The sequence below is a fragment of the Denticeps clupeoides genome, chromosome 4 (assembly GCF_900700375.1).
Source record: "Denticeps clupeoides chromosome 4, fDenClu1.1, whole genome shotgun sequence".
Lineage (NCBI taxonomy): Eukaryota > Metazoa > Chordata > Actinopteri > Clupeiformes > Denticipitidae > Denticeps > Denticeps clupeoides.
In genome coordinates, this window is record NC_041710.1 from 26,694,543 (window position 1) to 26,720,423 (window position 25,881).

The window sequence follows — 25,881 nt, forward strand, 5'->3', positions numbered from 1 at the left end:
TTCGAACCCCACTTACTACCATTGTGTCCCTGAGCAAGACACTTAACCCTAAGTTGCTCCAGGGGGGGATTGTCCCTGTCACTACTGATTGTAAGTCGCTCTGGATAAGAGCGTCTGGTAAATGCTGCAAATGTAAATGTAGCCAGTGCGATGCATGAACTTCTATGGATTTCTAATGTCTCCTTATGCAGACCTACGTCTTCAAAACACAGTGAATTCCATGTAATAAGTGCCCTAGCTTTAATTTTGATCATTCAAATGCAAATATAATGAGGCCATTTGACAAGAGTTGTCTTTATTAAAGGGCCATGTGCTTTTTACAAAGAGGGGGAAAGCCTGATATTAAATAAAAAACAAAACTGAAATCCAGTGTTTAGTGCCGCCTCTATACTAGCAGTGTACATACTATAATCTCACCAGACATTTCACTTAAAATCAACATTTGAAGGATGATTTTCTGTGCATTAGTCAGACATGTCGAGGCATCTGAGACTTTTATACGTGCATAAATATCTTTGGAGGAAGTCCTAAACCAGCTATACTGCAGTCCAGTCATTACTTGTGCATTTTGATAAAACTGAAAGAAAAAAAACTATCAACGTATGATCAATCATAAAGGAAAGATACAGGAACTCTTTGTCTTTTAAAGAATTTCCACATTCAGCATTTGTCCTTCCCCTATAAAAGCAATGACTGCAAATGGGATGAACTTTAGATGCTTACACACAGCATTTTTCTTAGGTCCCCTCATTGTTGAATTCACCAGCAGACAAAAAGGTCAAAAAAGTCAAGTAGAAAAATATAAATGATTCTCCCATGAAATGAAGGCAGCATATTAGTTAGTAAAGGGCACTTTAGCATCTGACTGCCCCTTGACCCCACAGTTCATGCACATAATCATGCAGATGACATGCTTCAAAAAAAAAAGAAAAAAGGAAAGGTATGAGACAATTGTCTCCATTAAAAGCAAAATAAAATATGCTGCATATTATTAGGTAAAAGATTTCTGCTGGTTGTATTGAAATTAACATGAAATACACTGATAACCAGTACACAGTAAGGCATAGTTAACCATGACACAGTGGGTGTGTGTCATCTGATATGTATATTTTTCATGAGCAATTAAGTGGAGATTGACAAATAATGGCATCTCTTTGACATAAATCATTTCCCATTGGCAAGAAACAAACTTGAGTCAACAGATGCAATGCACACTGGGTATAATTTGACACTCATGTCTTTTGAAAAATGATAGAAAACACATAAAGAGCACAACTTTCTTTGTACCTCACCAATGTACCGTTTCACATGAGGCCCTCTCACTTGTGCCATAATTGGACATTCACAATGCCTGCTGTATGAGGAAAACCTGATTGTCATAAAAGCACACTAAATGTGTGTGTGTGCATGTGTATATATAAATATATAGATAGATTTTTTTCATTCACTAAGAGACTAATGACACTAAAATGCAGCTATAAAATCTCTCAATATGAGACACTGAACCTGGTGGAGCCAACAACATTAATATTGGCCCACATTAAAGTAAAGGGGGAGAGGGGTTAAAGTTGTATAAAAGTGCCCAACTCCAAAATGTATTATGTGTAATGTTTTAATTGCTAAAAGCCCCACCGAAGCAAACAGGCACCACTGTAAAATTAAGGCCACATCTTGAAATTGAACTGCAGTTTGAACCCTCCGAACTTGCATGTCTGTCCCAGGGTGGCAGTAAAAGAGACCTCAGCTCGGTGGCCGAATCCCTCAGCCTTGGTGTCTTTGGTCGTCTTGTGTGAAGCTCAGGTTTCAGTGCCGTTGACAGGTGCAGAGTCTCTATTGTTGGGGGGTGGAGCTCTACACCAATGTAGGTCAACTTCCGTGTAGAGACAGGCCAGGTGACTGCTGGCCCGAGGGGAAAACATTTTGCATAGGAGAGCTAAGCCACAGTGGGTGCAGCCTGGATGTTCCACAACAAAAGAAGGACAGTTCAGTGCAGAAATTTGGAAAGAGACAAATTCCAAGAGGTATCTTCTCATGATCTTGAGTTGTAACTGACTTTTTTCATCAACAAATGTCTTTGAAATAAAAAAATTATTCTAAAAGGACTACATGGCTACTCCTCCATGGTTATATGTGACAGGATGGAGTGTTCTTGTGCGATGGCGGCCAGCTCTTTCAGGAACTCTATGAAAACTACGGTGGCATAGACCTCTGTGTGTTTTGTAGGCAGGACGGTTCTGGGCTGGTTCTTTGTGGTCTTTCCTCCATTGCTGGCCAAGAAGCGAAGTCCAAACTCTGTTGGCTCTGAGCATATGAACAGAAGCAGGACAAATGACAGGAAGGAATTTTAACAGATAACGGATAAAATCTTACAAATATAACCAATTTAAACACAGAGACAAAGCTTTTTTATTTTTAAAAGATCAACTCACAGGCTCTATAATCTTCAAAAGCCATGCATTAGCAAAAAAGCATATCAATCAGGTTTTTTGTTTTAAACCTCTGTAGGTCTAAACTAGTATCCTTAAATGATACACAGTTACTAAATTATGCATCAAATAATCATTAAAGACCACATGTACACATTCCGTGCCCGACATTAGTGAAGCACTAATATCTCTGTATCAAATGCCACATGCACCACACCAAATCACATTCATACAGATGCCCATATCTGGAAGACAAGAAATTTCAAAAGTCAGCCCACTGTTTCCAGAACCTGCATACAGTCATACATGCCAGGTTATGACCCAGCAAAAGATTTGAACTCCTAGCAGCTGCAGAACACACGCGTAAACCAAGTCAACTGCAGAAGCCTACATAACAACTCACTGTTTTTCTAGTCAAAACTGATCAACCGGAATATATTCAGTCCATCAGAGAGCATGTGTACTTAAAAACAAACTGAACCTCCCACTAGCCCTGGCTATTTCCTTCTTTTAAGAACCAGACTGTGCCACATAGTTCTTTGCAATTGCTGCTCCTCCATGAGCAACATGAATATTACATGTAGCTCCTCTTGAGAAATGATGAATGAGATTCATAAATGCAGCAACTGCTCTTCACAAGGTCTTCAGAATGTATGTGGAACATGGGACTGCAGCCCAGGCTTATTATTTATTATGTGTATGACAGAGGAGGCATTTTAATGCTGCTGATGGTACACTGTGTTTATGTGACACAGGGTACAAACATCTTGTTACTGCTATGGGACATAGAGGCTAAAAGACTCACCTTGACCTCGCAGGGTGCTCTCTCTAGCTAGCAGACAGTGTTGAGCAGCAGTCAGGAGCTCTGGAAAGTCTTTCTGTGTTGCTGCAAGATGTTCAATCTGATTCTTCAGGGAGGCAAGAACCTGGTGATCAAAGCAATAGCTATGACTTTCAGCATACACCTTCAGACAGGTTCTATTTCATAAGCCAACCCTAATGTGAGGGATGAGCAACATAAGGATTTCACAAAATATGAATATATTAATGTCTGTATAAATTGGTTTACATGCAAATATGTTAATAAGACACCTAATACATGCTCGTTGTAGCTTATTTTATTGGCCTTTCTTTTATTTCAGAATGGATTAAAAACTATTATAGACCACAAGGGGGCGATATACACTCTATAGGATTCACTTGAACACATGGCATCTTATTTCAATGTCATATACATCTATGTACTACATGATACGTACTTGATACAAATGAATAATCCTTGATCGTTCTGAGCCCAAGTTAAAGAGAAATAACCCTTAATACTGCTATTGTAATAATAATAGCACCAAAAAATATCTTGCATTCAGATGTTAATGGTGATCAAGTGTAATAAAGTGAGAAATGTAACAGAATCTATTACAAAAATGTAATAGATTTTCACATAATTCATCACAGTTAGAAATGTCTACTAGATGTCATGTTTTAACAGATGACTATTTTGCTGACAACCTTGGTTGGACTGTGGTTCTGTATCAAACTACCACCACTTCATTACTAGTTTAGTCAATTGTTTTTAACCTTAGGCGCTAAATACATTGCACTATTAAAGGATAATGTTTAAAGACTCCTGCTGGTTCTCCATCAAAACAGGCAGCTTTGCACAATTTGATTTACTTGTTTACATAACATTTTTAAATTATTCATAAGCCAGCAAGCAATGCACGCCCCCGTAATGTCTCATTTGAAAGCAGCTCAGTAGAGATGTACAGCTCAGTTTAATTCAACTTGATTTTTCTGGGATAGACATGTTGGTGACAGACGGCCCCCACATCCGAGGAATTAATTGCTCTGATTGTTTGACGAGTCTCTGTGGGAGTGAAACTGCTTTGAGCAAAATAATGTATAAATAATAGATAGAAAAAAAAAAAGTTTTCTTCTATCCTTTCTGCTTGTTGGATACTCTTGAGGCTATGCACATTTTTCTCACTCACTCACTATATAAAAGTGTTTAGTCCTAATCAGGGTTGCTGCTGCTGGAGCACATCCCATGAAACCTGCCCAATATGAGTGTATGAGAGAATCTCACACCATTCACTCACACTTCACTCATATGTAGGAACAATTTAGAGTCACCAGTTCACCTTTGTCTTTGGACAGCAGGATGAAACCCGTGCAAACATGCCGAGAACATGCAAACTTTCAACCTTGTCACTAACCGCTGCACATGCACAGTCTGGGTGGTAGTAGCCTAGCGGTGAACACAGTTGCCTATGAACCAGAAGACCCAGGTTCAAATCCCACATACTACCATCGTGTCCCTGAGCAAGACACAGGGGGGGGCTGTCCCTGTAACTACTGATTGTAAGTTGCTATGGATAAGGCCGTCTGATAAATGCTGTAAATGTAAAGAGAAAGGAGTCGGTACCTGGTAGAGGGATCGCACGCTGGGCTGCAGCACGATGTTGGTGTTGAGCAGGAAGGAGCGCAGTAGAGGTTGAGGATAGGCTGCCAGCTGAGCCAGGATGCCCGTCAGGAGCAGGTTCACGTGGAGGGAATTTTCCAGCATGTTCTCAAGACGGGAGAGTAGCACACTCATAAACGGCCCTGAGACAGAAGCCAAACAAATTCAATTTTATATCCCTGCACACAACCTGACACAGTACAACAAGCAGCAAAAATGCTCAGTGAGGGCAGTGGTAGCCTAGCGGGTAAGGAAATGGACTCATAACAGAAGGGATGCGGGTTCAAAACCCAACCCTCCAAGGCGTCACTGAGGTCCCCTTGATGAAGGTACCGTCCCCAGACATTGCTCCCTGGGCACCTGTCATGGCTGCCCACTGCCCACTGCTGCCCACTGCTCACGACAGGTGATGGTTAAAGTTTTTTTATGAAAATTTCACTTTGTGAGGTTATTTAACAGCAATACAAGTTCCATTAGCCTGTCTATGGTCCTGCAGTGGCTAGAAATGGTGATATGTATAAAGCGTGTTTGGCCATTCTGCTTCACTGCTTCCCGTCTGTACCAAACACTGTGGTTGTGGAATGGTGTTCAAAGCAAGACACCGAAATGACACATCGTGGGTATATCTCATTGTGGGACTGGCTAAAAGTGGCTGAAATTCTTCACCAAGGCTCAATTTCGGAAAGAGACTTCAGATACAGTATTAGGGGACAACTAAGACTGATATAAAAGCAAAAAAAACCCAAATCATAATAGGGGACCTTTAAAGGCAGAGGACACATTTCGTTGTGTGCAATCACTTACATTTACATTTACAGCATTTATCAGACGCCCTTATCCAGAGCGACTTACAATCAGTAGTTACAGGGACAGTCTCCCTGGAGCAATTTAGGGTTAAGTGTCTTGCTCAGGGACACAATGGTAGTAAGTGGGATTCGAACCCGGTGAGGTTCATAGGCGAGTGTGTTACCCACTAGGCTACTACCACTTTCACTTTCAGTAAGATCTTTCCCCCACCTGTAAAAGGTACTCCCTGGCTTCTGCTCCCACTGCGTGCTTTATTCCCGAAAGGCGATGGCATTTTCTCCGCCTCTGGGGTCTCTGAAGAGAAGCAGCTGAAGTCTACATCCTCCTCTTCCTGCTCCATTGGAGAGACTGGCCGTCTGAACTCTAGGTCTGTTCTGATGGGGCTCCCTGCCTCGACCCCGAGAGTCCGAATCAGCTCCTCATACTGGGACATGAGGTCCTCTCCGTCCAGGCCGTGCTCTCCCAGTGAGCTCTTCCTTTCGTGCTCCACGGTTATGGCGGGCTGGAGAGCGAGGCATAGGCCATTGCTGATAGGTCCACCGCTATGCCGATGGGTGAGCTCTGACATGTGAGCGTCTCTCTCTGATTCCTGTGATGTAGACATTTCAGTGATGTCATTGGTGTCTTTTTGAGCCACCAGATCATACACCATCACATCATTCTGGAAGTCTGACTCTTCAACATAGGAGCCCTTGATGAGCATAATGGCGCTCTTCCTCAGCTCCTGGATGTGTTTTGGGGGCTCAGCTGGGAGAGGCTTGGGGACCTCCTCCTCTGGAGTTGGCTGTGTGGGACCTGCATCATAGCTATCGTCCCATTCCAGCTCGAGGACACTGATGGCAGATGCAGGATCTGGACGCGTCTGGGGCAGTCGGTGAGGCTGGGAGTTGGACGTTGTCCTCCTGGTTAGGGCAGAAGGGCGCATCCTGGCTGTTTCTTCGAGGGTGCTGGGCAGGTACTGGTCAGGTGGGGGGTTCTCACCATCGTAAGGTGCTGACCACACAATGCATGCTCGGATGCATTTACTGATTCTGCAGCGAGCATCATGCAGGTATTGCAGGTAGCTGGCGTCCATGTAAACCTCAGAGCCAATGGTGCAAGAGTGGCCTGAGCTGTCTTCCTCTGAGTGGTCATTCAACTCAGCTTAATATAGGAAAGATAAAACGGAAATTTAACTCTAATCAGCAATAAACTAGCACCTTACAGGGTGTATACAGGAATGTGTCATAGTGCCCACTTTACATATTAAAATATATTAAAATAAGTAAAGTGTGTTTAACAGTGTGCTAAAAAGAATGAAAAGAACCAAGAATAGAATGTGAGAATAGAACCAAGATCACAATATTGAGGACACAGCTCAGCTGTCTAGGTAGTGACCCAAAAAACAGAATTCGTTTTCTAACGCATTGACACTGTTGCAACTCAAGCGCTCTCAATGGAACGCGAATAGAGTGAACACCTCTAACAGGATATAACTGAAGAATTGTTTCTGCTTCACTGCAAATCACTTTAAAAAGACTTGAACCCTGAAATATTTCACAGAATTAATGAAAAAAAAAAAAAAAACAGGAACAAAGCCACATTCAACATCACCAGAATGAAAAGAGATTAACTGTTTGATAATTTCACTGTTTTGTAACATCAGAAACATTCTTCTAACGTAATATGTAATGTAATCTGTGGAACATAAGAACAGAAGCATAAAATGTACTGTTTCTGTTCGGAACAAACCTTCAAAAGAATGCTAGTTAGATCGTACTCCCAGGTTGAGCAATGTGTGTCAGCGCGGGCCGTACTCCCTACCCATAGTTCCTGAATGTGGGCTGTCACCGCCCTTTGACCACACAACTTCATCCAGCTGTCGCAGGGGAGGGGGGATAATCTCAGGAGAGCAGCAGGACGGAGTGAGAGACAGTATCTTAGCAGCCGAGACGGAGTAGCAGTCCCTCTCTTTCAGCACCTGTCGCTGGCTCAGCATCATGTGGTTACATGGGATCAGGTACCTGCACAGATGTGGGAGGGCTGTTCGAATTTAGAGGGTCTTCAGCTATTAGCTAAACATCAGCAGGGCAGACACAAGACAATCCTGATACTGACCACATAATCAAATACAGTCAACATAAAGCATACCTTAGTATGAGTTGTAGAATGACATCTTCGCAGTACAAGCAAATCAGAGTGCGAAATAAAGCCAATGACACCGTGCCCAGCTGGAAAATAGCAATTCAACAGATTTGGATTTTTCAATATTTTATTTAAGAAATATTTAAGAAAAAGTAAACCTGGACCATAATATTGGTCAAATTGCCATATTATATTACAGTCTCATCCATAACAAATGTGCTTGCTGCACATGTGCTTGCTGCACGTTGTTCCTATGGCAGCAGTAAAAGTATTATCTATACCATGAAGATATTTCCAAATCCCAAATGCAAACTATAGTTTCATCATACTATCAAGTTGAGGTTTTATCCAACTGTTTATATCAGCAGACATCAGATACTGGAACCCCTTTGATTTTTTTTGACATCCTTATGACAATAAGTAGTGAAAGAAAAATATTAGCTTCATGGTTTATGCAGTAAGAAGAATTCTTACATGGAAAGGTACGTTGATCCGGCTTACTAGGGTATCCAGGATATGGACGTTGTCATGGCGATGGAGAAGGATAAAGCTCAGAAAGGTCTGCAAGAGGGCCGGCTCTGACACACTCCTCAGGAAAAGGTCCAAGTAGGCTGTGGTTGTCATCACTTCCTCGAGAGTCAGCTGCAGCATGAAGCACATTTCCGTGTTTAAACAACAATTCACAGGAGGAACAGGCCATGAGATAAAGTCCAAAAGGTCAGAAGACCATCATAGTTCTGCCACTATTTTACGGTATAGCACAACCTCACATCTGTTGTTGTGCTTTTTTAGATTTATCATCTGCAATGAAATTGTTCCATATCTGATCCAGGCAGCAACTTATCACATGGCACTGCATCAACAAACAATGTAATAAGGTATGGAATGATATTGAAAACAGGTGTTTCATTATGAGGCCATTATTGTGTGACACTGTCACTGCCAGGATTTGACTGGCCAAACAAAACGTATAATGTAATGTGGCATTATCACATTTGACACTTGAAAGAGAAAATACGTCCAACAGAAAAGTCTGAAGTTAGATAAAGTTAATAAGCATTGAACTAGATGAACTATATAAACTCTGCATTATTTGACATAAAAAAATATATTAATAAAACCCTGTGAAACACATGCAAGCAATATCTGACTTACAATCAGTAGTTACAGAGACAGTCTCCCTGGAGACACTCAGACATCCAAGTGTCTTGGACACAAAGTGGGGTTTGAACCTGGGACCTTGTGGTCTTCTGGTACCCACTACCACCCAAAAATCTAAGATGAAATGCTGCACACTTACCTTGTGTAGAGCGGGTGCAAGCACTGGAACAAGAAAGCCCTTGTAGATGTAACCCACCAGTTGGTCTCTGATGGAAGTATGTGCTACCTGGCAAAAGTGACAGAGAGGTGAGAGAACTCGATCAAGGCGGCCACGCTGTGCAAATGTGACACTTGAAGATTACTGGAACTGACCTGGATGACAGCATTGCAGAACTCAAGGGAGTTGAGGAACTGAACGAGAGCGGGAACCTGCTGCCAGTCCTCCCTGTGCAGACAGTGCCACTCTTCATTGTGCACCTCTAGCTTCGTGGGGAGAGAGGAGTACAGGCCACTAAGACCTGTGGCCAGGACCTGAGAGACAAAAAATTCTTAATTCAGATCTTAATTCAAGGACTACAGAGGATTATGGAGTTTCAGAAAAACCCTGAAGGTAACACGAAGAACTTGTATATGTGTCAGGATTGCCTGCAGCTGGGCTCCACACCGGAACCCAATCCTGACGCCCCATAAATGCCGGAAGTTTCTGCCCGTTCGGGGTTGCTGGCATTTTCGTGAACTCGCTGCACGAACTTGACCTAGTTTTGTTTTATGTGTTTTGAGTTCTGGCAATCGCCACACGCCTACGGGTTTGTTTCAGTTCGTGATTTATGTTAAACTGTTTTCGGCCACCGCGCCCATCTTTATTTGTGTTTATTGTTTATTTAATAATAAAAACCCCTTCCCAGAATGTCAGACCTCTGCGCTTCCTTCCCCCGTAAGTCCGTAGACGTGACAATATGTAAAATACAATCTTCAGGTCATTACATTGACTTAATATTAATTATTATTACCACGTTACCAAGAATTTTTACAGTACATATAAAAAAAACCCTGTTAAAAGTGGCAGGTTTTTTGTGATACTTTAAAAAAATGCTTTGTGATAATATGTAACTTCACTTCTAACTCTAACTCTAGCTATGAAGATCAGATATGGACAACATAGCACTGACGTTAGTCACTTAATCCCATTTATTTGCTTCATTTATTTGCTTCAATAAAAAGGTACAAGTTATAGATCACATTAAAGGTGGTGGATTTTTTCAATGGTTTATTGTGCCCTTCCTTTTTTCACAAACCAAGACTGGAGTGTGTGCTTATTTTCTACCCAGCAAATTCAAAATGTACATAAAAATACAGCGAGTCCCAGCATTACCTTTCCCCAGGCAGTCTGGTGTTTACGGACCTGCTCTTTCTCCTTATCATCTGGTCTCAGGTATGGTCAGATACAACACCTGCCTGCAGCAGCATCACACTGCATGGGTAATCACTTAATATGGATCAGCTCAATCCCTTCCTGGACTCTTCCACCAAATGCTGTTATGTAAACTCTAATCACCTCTGGGGCGAGGCATGTGCTGAAGCCACCCAACTGATAATGTCCACTGATGCAGCGTGCCAAAGTGACTCATCAATAATTAATGCAACTGATAATCCTCACGGAGATGCACTACAACTTCCCTTTGGATTTGTATAGTCCTGATGGTTATCTTGCCTGCGCACTCTCATTTACATTTAACGCAAAAAGGCTGTGTACCGCAGATCCTTACAGGATCTCTGTTTTGTTTTGCCCATGAGGGCATATTTCCCATAGTGCCTACAAGTATTTGTGAGCTGTATGCAAATGATGACACCCACTGCACAGCTGAAAAGGGACAAACATTCCCTGTTTATACATGAGGAGACTGAAGCTGGCCCAACTTTCTTCACTGATTGATTTAGTAAGTACACTACTCAAAAAAATAAAGGGATCACTTAAACAACGCAATGAAACTCCAAGTCAATCACACTTCTGTGAAATCAAACTGTCCAATTAGGAAGTCAATTGATTGTCAACACTGATTGACAATCAATTTCACATGATGTTATGCAAATGGGGGAGACAACAGGTGACATCACCAATAAAGGCGTGGTCCTGCAGGTGGTGACCACAGACCAGGTCTCAGCTCCTATGCTTTCTGGCTAATGTTTTGAATGCTGCCGCTGCTTTCAGTCGTGTGGATGGTGTGAGTCTACAACCCACACAAGTGGCTCAGGTAGTGCAGCTCATCCAGGATGCACATCAGTGCGAGCTGTGGTAAGAAGGTTTGCTGTGTCTGTCAGTGTAGTGTCCAGAGCTACCAGGAGACCGGCCAGAACATCAAGAGACGTGGAGGAGGCCGTAGGAGAGCAACATTGAGTGTGACTCCAAATCCAGACCTCCATGGGTTGATAAATTTGATGTCCATCATTATGTTTTGTGTGATTTTGTTGTTAGCACAACTATGTAAAGAGTTTTAAGAATAAAAATAAGAATATTTCATTTGTTCAGATCTAGGATGTCTTATTTTTGTGTTCCCTTTTTTGAGCAGTGTATATCACAGTATTATTATATTATTGAGACATATGAGACATATGTGCATGTGTATATAATTTTTATAATTTTCATTTGTTTTTAATGAATGCTAAAGGCAATTCATTTGATCAGAACATTGGAAAGAGAGATTTTAGCTGCAGTAGCCATACCGGGCAGAAGTATGTGTTCTCGGTGATGTGCTTGGCCACCATATTGTTCTCCGCACTCAGAGCCATGATGAGCAGCAGTGCGTCCCGGGCCTGCTGCCCCACCGCACCCTCCTGGTGGATGAAGGGGATCAACAGGGAGAAGATGAGGAAGTTGGCGGCGCCCTGATCCTCGCTGGTGTGGAAGAACAGCTCAAGCACGGATGGTTCTTTGGCGAGGACGCAGCACAGCTGGTGCAGCAGGAGCATCAGCTCAGCCTCCACGGCTAGGGAAGAAGGGCCCACCGCAGAGCCGGAGCAGGAAGACAGCAGCATCATGAGCGGCCTCAGTATGGGCTTGTGGTGCAGCAGAGGCTGCCTGGCCTGGCTCACCAGCATCTCGTACATTTTCAGCTGCTCCAGCTTCATGTCGTCGGTGAACTCTCGGCGCAGGCTCCAGAGGAACAGGCGCTCCATGACATTCTCCAGCACCACAAACTCCAGTATGGGGCCCATGGCACCCGCCTGTCCGCACTCCTCCTCTATGAGCAGGAAGAGCATGTGCTCCACGTAGTTCTGCACCGCACTCGCCTCGTCGCTGGGGATTGGCCCGAACCTCATGCCAGTTGTCCCGCCACTAACTCCCAGGCCACCCCCACTACTGCTGCTGCGCAGAGGGTCATGCTTCTCCAGGATCTTCACCACCTGGAAAGACAATAGGAAATGGTGACTAATATGTTCACTACTGTCATATTTACTTGTTTGCCAATCAGGATGCTTGAATTAAAGTGCTGATAGTCTGCAGTAATCATGAAGATTATAACAGTGATCATGTTTATGAGGCCCAACAAATGTTCTATACTTAATATTTCTTAGCCAGTCTCGCAGTAGAATAAGGAGAAAACTAAAGATTGGCATTTCAGAGTAAATTTCCACCAGACTCTCTAGACTTCCTCTAATGGAGTTCTTGCTTAGACTCATTATCTGTGATGAAACAAATACCCTATTAAAAGTCAGAGAGGTGACGGTAAATGGGTTGTCTCGGGACATTTAGTTACCATAGGGATATTAGATACAGTAATGATGATGATGGATTGTTTATTAATGGAATGGAGATTTGTTATAGTCTGTGGTGACTATATTTTGATATTTTTAAAAAAGTGAAGTCACATGTGATACACAGCAGCACAGCACACAGTGCACACAGTGAAATTTGTCCTCTGCATTTAACCCATCACCCTGAGTGAGCAGTGGGCAGCCATGACAGGCGCCCGGGGAGCAGTGTGTGGGGACGGCGCTTTGCTCAGTGACACCTCAGTGGCACCTTGGTAGATTGGGATTCGAACCAGCAACCTTCTGATTACAGGGCCGCTTCCTTAACCGCTAGGCCACCACTGCCCCCAGGTTATTTGGTTATTAATGAAAATATTGTTCCGCTGAATTACATCATGATTGGATTTCATTACTGTCTGAACACAAAACAGCCATTTGGTGTTAGCTGCAACAAAAAAAGAAAAATAGTCTGTGTCGCAGCCAATTGCTACCATGGAGATGGGACCATGGATGTCAACAAGTAGGCAAAGACTCCCAGACAAGCTCCATATCTAACCACAAACATTACATCAGAGGGGAGGATGTTTCCTCCTACTCCCAGGCATTTCTGACAAACTAAGAGAACACCCAGAGAGTATTTATATCCAAGAGGAACCATTACACAATAGAAGATGGAGTCTGGCGGTCGTGAGGGTCTTTAGGTGGGAGTGGTACCGAGAAAAGTGCGAAATCTGAATGTAGAGTGTGCGCTTCTCGGTCTGAGGCAGCAAGTGGTTATGTAACGGGCATGCATGACCTACCAGAGTACAGTGCGGAGGCTGAAGCCGGTCTAGTAACGTTAGGGTAGATCAAGCTCTGAGCAGTTCTCATGCCCAACTGGGACTGCTGTTAGTGTTGTGAATAATTAATGGACTATAATTAACATAAAAATAATTGATTTATGATTCATATTGTTTGTTTTTTTTTCAAAAACAACGTTGTGCTGGTAAAGTGAACAGCCCCTCGTACTGCAGAGTCAGGGTGAATTTGTTAACAATTGGCTACGCTACGCACAGCTCAGGGGTCTAATTTCATTCTTGGCGGCCCGAGCCCTGCTCTTCTGTACACAGACAAAGCCTGTTGTGTTCAGGGGCATTCGGCAACCAGAGGTACTCAGAAAGGGCCGTCAAATAGGCCCTGTGTTCCCTGGCTTCACTGCATCTGACGGGGAAAACACATGCTTGCCAACTTTCAGAGAATGGAGGACAGATGGAGAAAATGAGCCTGGAGTTTTAACCCAATTTAACCCCCTTTTGGCAAACGCAGCAAAGATGAGTTAACTGGATGACAGCCCCAAAACGGCATATGGCTGAATATCCAGGATTTTCCATGAAATCACATTTCAATCCCATTTTTCTAAACACTTAGCTGTATTTGCATTTAATTACCATCATCCTAAATGAATTGACACATTCAATAACAGTGCATCCAGAAAGTATTCACATCACATCACTTTTTCTACATTTTGTTACGTTACAGACTAATTCTAAAATTTACATTTACAGCATTTATCAGACGCCCTTATCCAGAGCGACTTACAGTAGTTACAGGGACAGTCACCCTGGAGCAAATTAGGGTTAAGTGTCTTGCTCAGGGACACAATGGTAGTAAGTGGGATTTGAACATGGGTCTTCTGGTTCACAGGCGAGTGCGTTACCCACTAGGCTACTACCACCAGGATGAATTTTTGTTCCTCAGAATTGAGGTTTTGGCAAATTTATTAAAAATAAAAAACTGAGAAAGCATAATTGCTTAAGTATTCATAGCCTTTGCCTTGGAAAGGTACACACCATCTATATACGGTCCCACAGTTGACGGTTCATGTCAGAGCCCAAAGCAAGCAAGAGGTCAAAGGAATTTTCAGTAGACCTCCAAGAAAGGATTGTCTTGAGGCACAATTCTGGGGAAGGTTACAGAAGAATTTCTGCTGCTTCGAAGGTCCCAGTGAGCACAGTGGCCTCCCTCATCCGTAAGTGGAAGAAGTTCAAAACCACAAGGACTCTTCCTAGAGCTGGCCGGCCACCTGAGTAAGAATGATCTTACTCAGAGAGGTGACCAAGAACCCAATGGTCACTCTCTCAGAGTTCCAGAGCTCAGAGCCTTCTAGAAGAACAACTATCTCTGCAGCAATCCACCAATCAGGCCTGTATGGTAGTGGCCAGATGGAAGAATTGAAGGACTCTCAGACCATAAGAAACAAAACTCTGAGACTGAAGTGTGAATGCCAGGCATCATGCCTTCAGAACAACTCTGTGAATGTCCTCGAGTGATCCAGCCAGAGCCCAGACTTGAATCCAATTGAACATTTCTGGAGAGATATTAAACTGGCTGTACACCGACTAGATGGAGCTTGATAGGTGCTGCAAAGAGGAATGGGCCAAACTGGCCAAGGATAGATGTACATGTACCAAGCCTGTGGCATCATATTCAAAATGATCTGAGGCTGTAATGGTGCCAAAGGTGCAGATAAAGTATTGAATGAAGTCTGTGAATATTTATGTACCTATGATTTCTTAGTTCTATTTTTATTAAATTTGCCAAAACCTCTAACTTTTATTCACATTGTCATTATGGGGTGTGGTGTGTAGAATTCTGAGGAAAAAAATGAATTTAATCAATTTTCTAAAAAGACTAACATAAAATGTAGAAAAAGTGATGCACTGTATGTAGAGCAGTATTTGGCAGAAATGTGCAGCGTTCTGAATAAAGAACACTGAAATTATTAATTTTAGTTTACTATAAACAATAAACTAAATACAGATCCTTTTTTTGAGCTCTACTGGCACTAATAAGTTGTAATAGGATGGGCGTTGTGAACATAACGCAGTAAATCCTTTCAGTTGATATTAACCATGCATGGTTAACCATTTAAAACACAAAAAAAATGAACAATTGCTCACCTGTGCCCAGTGGTTCTTGAAGACGATCATGCATGTTTCCGGGTCCACCCCTTTCAGGACCAAGGACTGGCTCCCCCGGTTCCCGTTGGCGACTACAGAGGCTATCATGGTCAGTGTGCCATGTGGAGTTTAACCATAATGAAGGTGGCTGGGCAGATCGTCACTGTGGGATGGGAGTCATGGCAACCACTTGCATGTTGGCAAGTCTTGTTCTAAAAAAATGTAAGATAAATGAAGAAAATAAGGAATGTGACAACATCAATTGTGAAGTGAAGTGATTGTCCCATGTGATACACAAAAGCACAGCGCACAGTGCACACAGTGAAATGACCTCAAAATTTACGTCTCTTGTGAAAACACCAGGCATTTCACGTCGCAGCAATCCTCTGATCTGGCTGACCCCCCCGACTCCCGGAGAGGAGCAGCTCTCTCCCAGCCCTTCTCCACAACCTCACAGCAGCTATGACAGGCATGCGAGCAGAAAAAAAATGACCACACACAACCAAAGCAGACCCCTCCTCTAGCCAGAGAGGAAAGGGCTGGTCCTCCGCAGGCCGTCAGTGTGGGTCTCGGAATGTCTGTCTGCTCTCTGGAATGTTTCAGCAAGGCTGAGGCCATTCCAGCTTCTTCTGTGGAGACTGCAGGATCTGATGAGACTTAGCACAATCAAAAAAAGTGGACCAGGATAAGTAAAGCAATGTTTCCAGCATATAATTTAATAATCCCCATTTTACATATATATTTAAACAACTTCATTGTATTGGTTTATCATAAAATATTATGCAGTCCATCTCAGACCATTTTGCAAATGTACAAATGTATGAGGAGTAGAAAGATGGCCTTTCCATTACAGTAGAACTACATTTAATTGCACATCTCCTGTCAGGATACCACCCATGTAGGAATACCCAAGGGTTATGTTCAGTAAACACAGGCGACTGGGCAAAATGACCCCCTTATCTGTCAGAACAGTCTACAGGAGACACAGCTACATTAAAATTCATTTACAGTCAGTACCAAACATTTTTTTCCATCCACTGGTCTGTTCCTGTTTACATTGTCATGTTGGATCTTTGTCCTCAGCGATTCCGTATTCACCTTTCTTTGTGCATGACCAAGTAGTGCGTGTGATGGGACCTCCATGGAAAAAAGGATATAAATGTCTTCCTACTTGCATCATATATGTAAAAATGTCTTACTATTTGCCAAATAGTAATTATAGTCATCACATATTGCTGCCGATGTGAGGTGCCGCTCTTTCCCTATAACTGGCTCACAACTGTGGGAGTGTCTTTAAAAGCCTGACCTCTATACAACTGCATCCTACACAGCAGGGGGGTCAACTGACGCCTGTTATTTAGGCTCAACACAATTCAGTCAGTCTCGCCCACAAGCATGAGCCATTCAAGCCTTGATTTGTTCAAAAAGTATTTTCATGTCGTCCAACTTCTAACAAAAAAACTTCAACAATAATTTTGGAAAAAAAGTGAGAGAATTTGTCTGAATCTCACGCTAAATCCCATCTGCTTTTACTTAAAGCTCTCCAAGTGCTCGTTTCAGAGGAATGTAGAGGGTTTGAGTTTCCTCCTACCGCTGCCTCCACTCTGGAATGGGTAATTCCTAAAGCAGGAATCGGTAGGACATCCCGGAAAGATCAGCAACGTTCCTACGAGGGAAGACAGTCCTGGAGATCTCAGCTGCAATGTGCAGCCTTGTGGAGTGAAGCCGATCTGACCACATTGAGTGAGAGGAGGAGGAGGAGGAGAGAGTGTGTGTGTGTGTGTGTGTGTGTGTAGTGTGAGGAAATGACTGGACAGAGTGTGAGTAAGAAGTTCTGAATGTCAGACTGGAGGAAAACAGTAAGGAACCAAGAAAAGTGAGAGTAAGAACAATCAACCAATTCCCAACTAAACACTTGATCACTATCGGTGAATTAGCAACATATTTGCAATATGTTTACATGTATGGCACAATGCAATATATGTCAATGAGGAAAATTAGTTAACGTCTCAATTCTCTATTTGAGAAAATTAAATGATAGGATAAGTACCATGATATAGATGCAATGCATGTACAGGGTACATCATGTACAATGACCACACAATCAAGTTAGACTGAAGTGTGTTGACTTGCAGCATGCACTGCAGCATTCATTAATTTCCACGCCAACCGATCAATAGAATATGTACTTACAGTTAAAGCCACGGTTCCTTCATATGTACTAAGCCCATTCAGAGCTGCCACCTTTAAGAGGCATTAATGACTGCAGGCTTCCCCTGGACGGCCTGAACAATGGGCCAGCCACGCGCACCAGTTCCAGCTGCTTCAGTACACCCATCACGGGGAGGGGTTGGGGCTCCACCATACTGCCATGGCAATGGCATTTATGTAATCTAGGGTCTATGTATATGAACAGAGAGCACATTACTGATAAAGCTGTCATATTTTTTTGCATAATCTCCTCATGAATGAATACGCAGATTTCCAGATGGTGGGTGGCACAAGTGCCTCAAACGTGGCCCTCCGCACTATTCAAGCCTTGAAATTTCACGTTGACCCAGATTTGCGGGAGAAACGGATCTCGGCCGAGCCATCAGCGGCTAGGCTGTTCCTTAACTGGCAGGGTAATCTGGCTCTTTTGAGGTCCGGCAGACAGATTTCTGCTGCAGGCCAACAGCGCTTATGGGGTCACCCACACAATGGCGCAAAAGATTACTGCCTTGCATCAGCCCCAATTAAGTACACTGAATAACTCTGCAGCCCAGTAACAATGAATAGCTGGGCATCTGTCTTTCACAATCACTAAACAAAATAGGCCTGGTTATATTCGGTTATATTTGATATAAAAGATAGTGATCAAGAGGGAGGGTCAATAAACTTGCCCCTGTGGCACATGACAAATTAGAAGAAAATAAATGAAAGTGAAAGTGAAGTGATTGTCGTTGTGAAACACTGCAGCACAGCACATGGTGCACACAGTGAAATGTGTCCTCTGCTTTTAACCATCACCCTTGGTGAGCAGTGGGCTGCCATGACAGGCACCCGGGGAGCAGTGTGTGGGGACGGTGCTTTGCCTAAGACTTATGTAACACAGAATTTCCATCATTATATCTTATGTCCACCTTTACAGTATGCCTTTGACTACATTTCAGACTACATGACTTTGAAAGGCATTGCATCACTGCACAATTCACCGGTTACTGTACTGATCAGGCTGTAATTACACTAAATTGTGTTTTGGCCCAACTGGTCTGCTGGGTCTCTGACAACATTCTTGTGACACAGGAAGCCTGCAAAACAAGATTTTTCAAAATAGGCCATTGATTTATAAGTTGTAAGAAAGCAACAAACATTTCAATAATATTATTTGCAGATCAAAAACAAACAGATTTATCATATATGGAAAGTCATACAGGCGAATGCAGCACGCGAATGATGCACTCGGTTAAGCAGGATCACTATGAGCTGAGTGCTAAAGCACCTCGTGAAAAATGACCCAAATTAAACGCACAATCATCGTGTGCTGGGACACGGCTGGAGGGCTGAAGGAGAACCCCTGAAGACGGGCTGAGGCAGCAAAGAGATGCTCCACATACTCAAAATAGAGCCTCAGAGAACCCGGCGTTGTCCAAAGTAGGGCGTCTGCTCTGTGGAGGCCGCCTCTGAAAGGAAGCTGATGGACAAAGATTCTCAGAAACGTCCCGCAACTGTCTGCATAAGTGTGTGCCGGTAACTATATCTATCTAGGGGGGGTCTTCCTTGAGGACGATGTCCTGTTTGTGATGTTTGCAAAGTCTTTTTAAGTATATGTCACACACATATACTACATTTATGTTATATATTTATTATCATAGGTCTTCACAAAGCTATACAAACAAATGCTTGTGTGTATTTAGAAGAACATGATAATCAGTGATTTCCACCCAAAGGAAATCTCAGACCTGCCATTTACCTCAGTTGGACTGCAATTATCCAATTATGCAATTATGCAAATTACGCAATTATTGCTTCCCAGACTGCCGAGCTGGAGACAGATACATTTGATATTCAAAGTAAACAGAAATATAAAAGTTCTTCCTTCAGAAGGTCGAGCTGAGGGACAAAGCCCCCTGGTGCGTGCACACACACACACACACACACACACACAATCACACATACACACACACCCCACAAAAGCTGCATGGTGCACAAGTTAAGCTGTAAACAAGAACACGAGACAGGGAGCCTGACGGAGCCATTGATCTCCAGAGTGTTTTTAATGCAGCAGAAGAAAACAAGATCTTGAAGTTGTCTGAGGAAAACAAAATCAATCTGCTCCCCACTCGAGCCGAGACCGCGTGGTGGGAGCCCTTTCATCCGCAGACCTTCATCACCAAGCGGCAAAATGGGCCTAATGAGTACAGGAAAACATGCACGCAACACACACACACACACACACACATGCTGTAGGAACTCGCAGCGCAAGGGTACAAGAGCCGACAAAAAACGGTGCCATTGATACAAAAATCCTTTCAAAGCAGAGAATCCCACTAACATGTCTAATATAATCGAAGCTCAGGCAGTGCCGGTGCAGGTCATTTTTTATCCTCACCACACACAGGGAGCGCCGGTGAGTCATGTGTGGAGGGGGTGGCGCTGCAGGAAGGGTCCAGGTTGGCACGGAGCTGGAGTACACATCCCCCCGACTGGACTAATCCTCACCGGATTAGAGGAAAAGTGATGAGAACGTCGCCCATGGAGACAACAGGAGACCCGCTGCTGATTAACACTGCCTATTTGTTCACGTAATTGATAAAAACAATCATGAAATGATACCATATGTTTAAAATCTAGGGCATGCCTTAAGCGATGAGAGTAAAAATAGTGATTTAATGAAATACAACCAAACTTTTCACACCTCTGTTTTAATGGAACCAGAAAGATGGTGGCGGGAAAAAGCTAGTCAGATAAATCCAAATACAATATGTTATCTATAATGGTGATTATAATCTATAATGGGGATGCAAACTGCCTATTTGGGTCACATGAATGTATAAAATGCCTTCATTTAATTACTAAGAAGATTCTATATAAACTGCAATGAATAGTCACCTGGTCAGATTCAACGTCAAACCTCCATTTTAAACTCTTGCTGTCAGTGAGCATGAATCTTGTTAAGCACAGAGGTAACAATGGAAGAGATCGAGATCTGTCACTCCCTAATTCCTTTGAGGACCATGAAAACAGGTTCTTCCTCCCCCGGTGTGATGGTGAAACTGGGGCCATGGGAGAGGAGATAATATTATCAGCCCCAGAGAACACAGAACGTACAACAACGGCGCCGCAGTCGACTCACTGGAGGAGGAGCGCTTGTTACAAAGGGCGATGCAAATTACAAAGAGAGCGAGCAGGCTGTTTGTCTAAGTGTGTGTGTGTGTGTGTGTGTGTGTTTTATGTGTTTGTCTCCAGGCTGCTTTACTTTCAGCACTATGTAAAGCCAAGGGCGTCTCCCGGCAGTTCTCTTGGACCGCCACACCCAGTCGAACGGGGGTCTGTCGTAACTCGCACCGCTGGCCAGTCTGTGTTTGGCGGCCCTGGCACCAGCTGAGCACATTCAGCAAGTACTTGGAGAACTTCGCGGGCCGAGCCCCAGGCCTGCCCACAGCTCAGGGTTCTTCTGGCTTTTTACGGGGGAAGTAATCCTGGCCAAGATGGTGAGGGCGCATTCGCACGCAGAAGGAGGATTTTGTTGACGCATGGTAACACCGGACGAGACGCACCGCATAAAATGACCCGGCGGGGATGTGATACAAACTATATATAGAAGCGACAAGCGGTGCACACAATTAGAAATCGGGGCAAGCGGGTCCAGGTCCAACCATGACGGTACCCGCCCCTAGAAATGTGAACAACACGATCCTTAAATGGCAATTATTACCCTGTGAAAAAATAAAATAAAAGATGGGAAAAACTAAAAAATTTAAGGCTGCGAAGCATTTTAAAAAGTTTTCATGCCCATGTAGTTGAAAGAACTTAAAAGAACACATTTTTTTACAGCGTACTGAAGCTTTGTGTAATTGGAACAATGTTTAAGTAAATTTTTTTTTTATTCAGCCCTCCAGGAAGGAGTATTCCTTCCTTGAGGAACTACAGGCCCCTTTGTGTGAGTCTAGGAATGTAGGAAGTAGCAAGGAAATACCACACTCACACCCAGATACCTCCTCACAAGCTCACGCGCCCGCGACGCCGGGAGACTTGCAGCACCCGCGGTGGCCGGGTGAAATGTTTACCGTCGGAGTGGGACAGACTGCTATTTACAGCAGGTCCGAACGCAGAACACCGGCGAAAAGAGGAACGGCCACTCACTTCAAATTGTGGGACTTCAAATATTAGGTATTAACGCCCTTTTTACCAGGTATTTAGAAATTCGTGTTCGTTAATTCGTTGCGTGTTCAATATGCTAACGCATTTCTCAACCCCATTTACAGTAAACAAGAGCAGCATTTTCCAAATGGCCTCTAGCCTGAACCCGTGTTTTCCATTTTCCCACTAAATAGTCAACGATAAGATAAGACAAAATGACCCTTTATTAGTCCCACAAGTGGGAAATTTACAATGATACAGAACAGGAAGTGGGTTACCCTGACGTTACCCTGATCTAATCGCGTTATTATTCTGGTTCCCTGAGCCAGCAGGTTGGGTTTTGAAGGTGAGCGTGCGGCTTCATCATGGAAGGAAGCTACAACCTCCAGGGAGCGTGAGACTGGTAACCGAGCACCTGCAAACAAGGCCAAGACACAAGGGACCGCGCGACGTGCGCACACGGACACGCCCGGCAAAGATGCTGCCTCACACTTCATACAGCATCAGTAGGTCAAGCAGAAAGCTGCTTCCAGAGCAGGAGGGTCCTGTCATAAATCAGAGAGCCATTACGCCACTGTGCAAAGAGCCTGGCCAGTAAGTGTGTGTGTGTGTGTGTGTGTGTGTGTGTGTGTGTGTGTGTGTGTGTGATTCGTCTCTGGAGCTGCCGGGCTCAGATAAGAGTAGTTTATGCCGGAGGAGGCATACAGACAGATGTGTAGATAGCATTCAGGTGCTGCTGAGACGAACCACCATAGGGGGTGAAGGGGTGCCTGGCCTTGATCTCAGACTTAACAACACAACACAAAATACAAATGCAGAGGACATTGAAAGGATGCTAGGCACTTTACACAGTGATGTCACCCGGGCAGAACCGATGGCGGAGGGTGAGATCTGAGCCGCCGTTGCTCCAGTTGCTTGTTTGTATGCACCGAAAAAAACAAGATAAAATGGTCTTTTATGGCCTTGTGTCACCGTGAAAACTGCCAGAGGAGGTTCTGAAGCACGCAGCAAAAGCAATATTTACCCCACTATGAAAATTGTAGTTAGAAAGCAGGCTTTTAAAAAAAAAAAGAAGAATAGAGCATCATTAGGCTTCATTATGTCACATAACAATTATACACCAACCATGTTAGTAAATGAGGTGTATTTCCCATTTCCAACTAAATGAGCACGGGTCCAACCATAATCCCTCGTAAATCTGCAGTGAAATATTATTTAATAGACATTGATTACCATTTATATCAGAAACTCAGTATCCAGCTTGTACCAACACCAGATTCAGACTCTGATACTGAAATCATTCCAGCGCAGCTGTCCCGAGAAAATGCCGTCCCGCCATCTGTCTGCCGAGCAGCTCGTCTGGTGTCCTGCGCAAACTCGGAGACTTTCGAAGAGGCGCCCGGTCCAGCGCCATGTGAAAGACTCCGAACCCGATCCCAGAGCACCGCCACGCCGTGTAAATAAGTGATACCTAACCCTAGCTTTACATTGCCGGAGGACAGGGACGCTTTGGTTTCATGTAAAGTGAGACGGAGCAGTGGGACGGCGGCACATGTACGCGGCAAAATGCCTCGATCTGCCCTGAAATAGTTCAGTCCAATGGACTTCCTGACATCGATTTAGCTGAAACGTAGAGAAAGTGTGCCGCAAAACCATTCAAATTGTATGAAACCGGTATGGCTCACATGAAAGGCCGTATCTGCCACTCACTCACAGTATCAGTTACGTAAACAAAGGCGGTTTCCGGCCTCCTGAACCTGCCTGCCATGCGTCCGCCGCGAAGGAGGAGCCGGACCGGGAAATTCGCCTCCGGCCACAAGCCTCGCACCTTCTCACGGGGGGACGAGACGCCGCGATTCCACGCTGGGACGGCACAGAACGTGAAGGAGGACACGCATGGTGACTGTGGAACTGTGACGGGTCTCCACGACGGAAGGGGGGCGGATGGGTTGCGGTCCTGGTTTGTAATGCCCTCGCAGGCCGATGGCAACAGGCTGCAGGCACAACAGCACGAATATTTTACTCTGACACCAACAACGTGTTATTACTGCTTAATAACAACACACGACAATAACAACACATTCCCTTGCGCGAAGAGCCCAGTGCGTCCAGCGTCAAGGTCGCAGGTTCGAACCCCGCTGTGGAGAAACGTGTAAAAAAAAAACCCAGCGCGGGTTCACCTTACCCCGCTCCACGGCTAAAGTTAGACCGGCAGGGAGCAGCCGTCAGCTTTAACTCCGGAGTGAACAGAACGCCAAACAGCCGCGTTACCGTCCGACATTTACCACAGAAAATGACGGTCCGTGTCGAGGTCTGCGTCGTGTAATAAGCGGGCAGAAAGTCTCTCACCCCCGGCGCTCCCCGGCGTAGGAAGATGCTGGCCACGCAGAAATGAAGGCGTAATCCGGGTTATCCGAGGAGCTGCCGCTGGCGGCGGACGGCGGCGCTTGACACCGGGGCGACGGGAACCTGAACGGCGCGGCGGGGAAAGGTGAGGTCGGTGGGCGGGCACTCGGCGCCGAGGCTCCGCCCACTTCTCTGTTTTTCCCCGCGTAGCCATCGGCTGCCAGTGACGTCGGCACTTACCTGAGCAATGTATTAAGCACAATACTTCAAATACTTAAAACTGAATAGCCTTTGATTTTACAAAAGGATTTTCAAGTAGATAAATATTTATTATTGTTATTATTTATTTTTCGGTTTATTTAAATTATTATCGAATCTGTTTAAAAAATTGTTAATATTCACGTCTTGTTAATACACATCTCATGTTTTTTCTTTCAATGTCTCCACCTGCTGGACAATATCAGACGTCACCAGCCCTGGTTCTGGGGGGCAGCGCTCATCCTGCACGTTTTTGGGGTAACACACCTGATGTAGCCTCTCTGCCTGATCTTGAGTTGGCTCATGGGAACATGGAAAGAGATGACCTGAGGAGGGCTGCTGGCCTACAGGACAAGGGATTGGAATTGATCCTTTGGGATGTCCCCCCCACCCCCAAGGATGTTTCCTTGGGGGAAGGAAACATCCTGCTCTAATATATATAGGAATAGATATTAGAATAGACATTAGGAATAGATCTTAGAGCAGAAAAAAACAACAACAAAACTAGCAACCATCACAAAAAGCAACCCAAACGAAATAAATAAACTAAAAATAAATACATAGTTTAAGTAATAGTTAAATATTTATTGCACCCAAAATCTGAGGTATTTCTAGGTGTGGACCACCTCCACCTTGGGCAGTGATGACCTAGCGGGTAAGGAATTCCATAATTGGAATTGCGGGGTCAACTGGGCAAGTTACCGTCCCCACACACTGCTCCCTAGGCGCCTGTCATGACTGCCCACTGCTCACAAAGGGTGATGGTTTCACAATGACAATCGCTTCACTTTCACCTCCTCTCCCTTGATCTGAATTGATCATGGACTTGGTCTGGATCTCCTACAAATCCATAACCAGTTGGTCTTTGAGGTGTTGAGCTGCAGATGGTTTGTATGGCACCAGACCACAAGTTTGTCACCAGAATCCAGTTCTCCCTTTCCTGGTTATCTCTGATACACGTCCCACATTGGTCATGTGCAGATTGAAGAGGGACAGTTCCCTTCGGTGGTCCTGTGCTGCTGACCACAGCACCAGATGTGATGTTCTTCAGCTTGATATGTTGTGGTCCGTCGGTAAGATAGATCCAGGCAACCAGACTGGGGATCACCTGCATCCTGGACATTTTTTGTGTGGAGCAGACAGGACCGGATGGAGTTGAAGTCCCTGGAGAACTGACCGGATTCTGACCGGACCTTTTCTCTTGTCCAGGTTGGAGTGGGTACGGTGAGGACAGGATAGCAGGTGAACCTAGTAGGTGAACCGTAAAGGGCCCTTGGTATGCTGTACCCGGGGCCTGAGGAGGTGACACCCGATGTTGAATAAATCC

General features: G+C 44.2%; 1 protein-coding gene across 7 annotated transcripts; it reads right to left on the reverse strand.

The window, feature by feature from the left end:
- Window positions 1–267: 267 nt before the first annotated feature.
- fhip1aa (FHF complex subunit HOOK interacting protein 1Aa) lies at window positions 268–24,447 on the reverse strand. 7 transcript variants are annotated; one of them, XM_028975427.1, is made up of 12 exons: window positions 24,300–24,447; window positions 15,609–15,820; window positions 11,641–12,321; window positions 9,292–9,450; window positions 9,119–9,205; window positions 8,320–8,460; window positions 7,825–7,904; window positions 7,498–7,697; window positions 5,905–6,837; window positions 4,852–5,030; window positions 3,232–3,352; window positions 268–2,301 (listed from the first exon to the last, which is right to left on the reverse strand). In XM_028975427.1, exons 2-12 carry the CDS (start codon window positions 15,714–15,716, stop codon window positions 2,111–2,113), a joined length of 2,880 nt encoding a protein of 959 aa, XP_028831260.1. In that variant the 5' UTR covers window positions 15,717–15,820; window positions 24,300–24,447; the 3' UTR covers window positions 268–2,110. The 7 variants fall into 7 exon arrangements, with proteins under 7 accessions (XP_028831260.1, XP_028831254.1, XP_028831256.1 ...); XM_028975421.1 differs by having other exon boundaries at window positions 8,293–8,460; XM_028975423.1 differs by having other exon boundaries at window positions 8,293–8,460; window positions 24,236–24,430.
- Window positions 24,448–25,881: the final 1,434 nt, after the last annotated feature.

Coding starts and splice junctions, on each gene's coding strand:
- fhip1aa (XM_028975421.1), bottom strand. CDS start 15,716: ATGATAGCCTCTGTAGTCGCCAACGGGAACCGGGGGAGCCAGTCCTTG. Junction 9,451..11,640: donor AGAACACATACTTCTGCCCG/GTATGGCTACTG, acceptor TTTGTCTCTCAG/GTCCTGGCCACAGGTCTTAG. Junction 9,206..9,291: donor TCTGCAATGCTGTCATCCAG/GTCAGTTCCAGT, acceptor CACTTTTGCCAG/GTAGCACATACTTCCATCAG.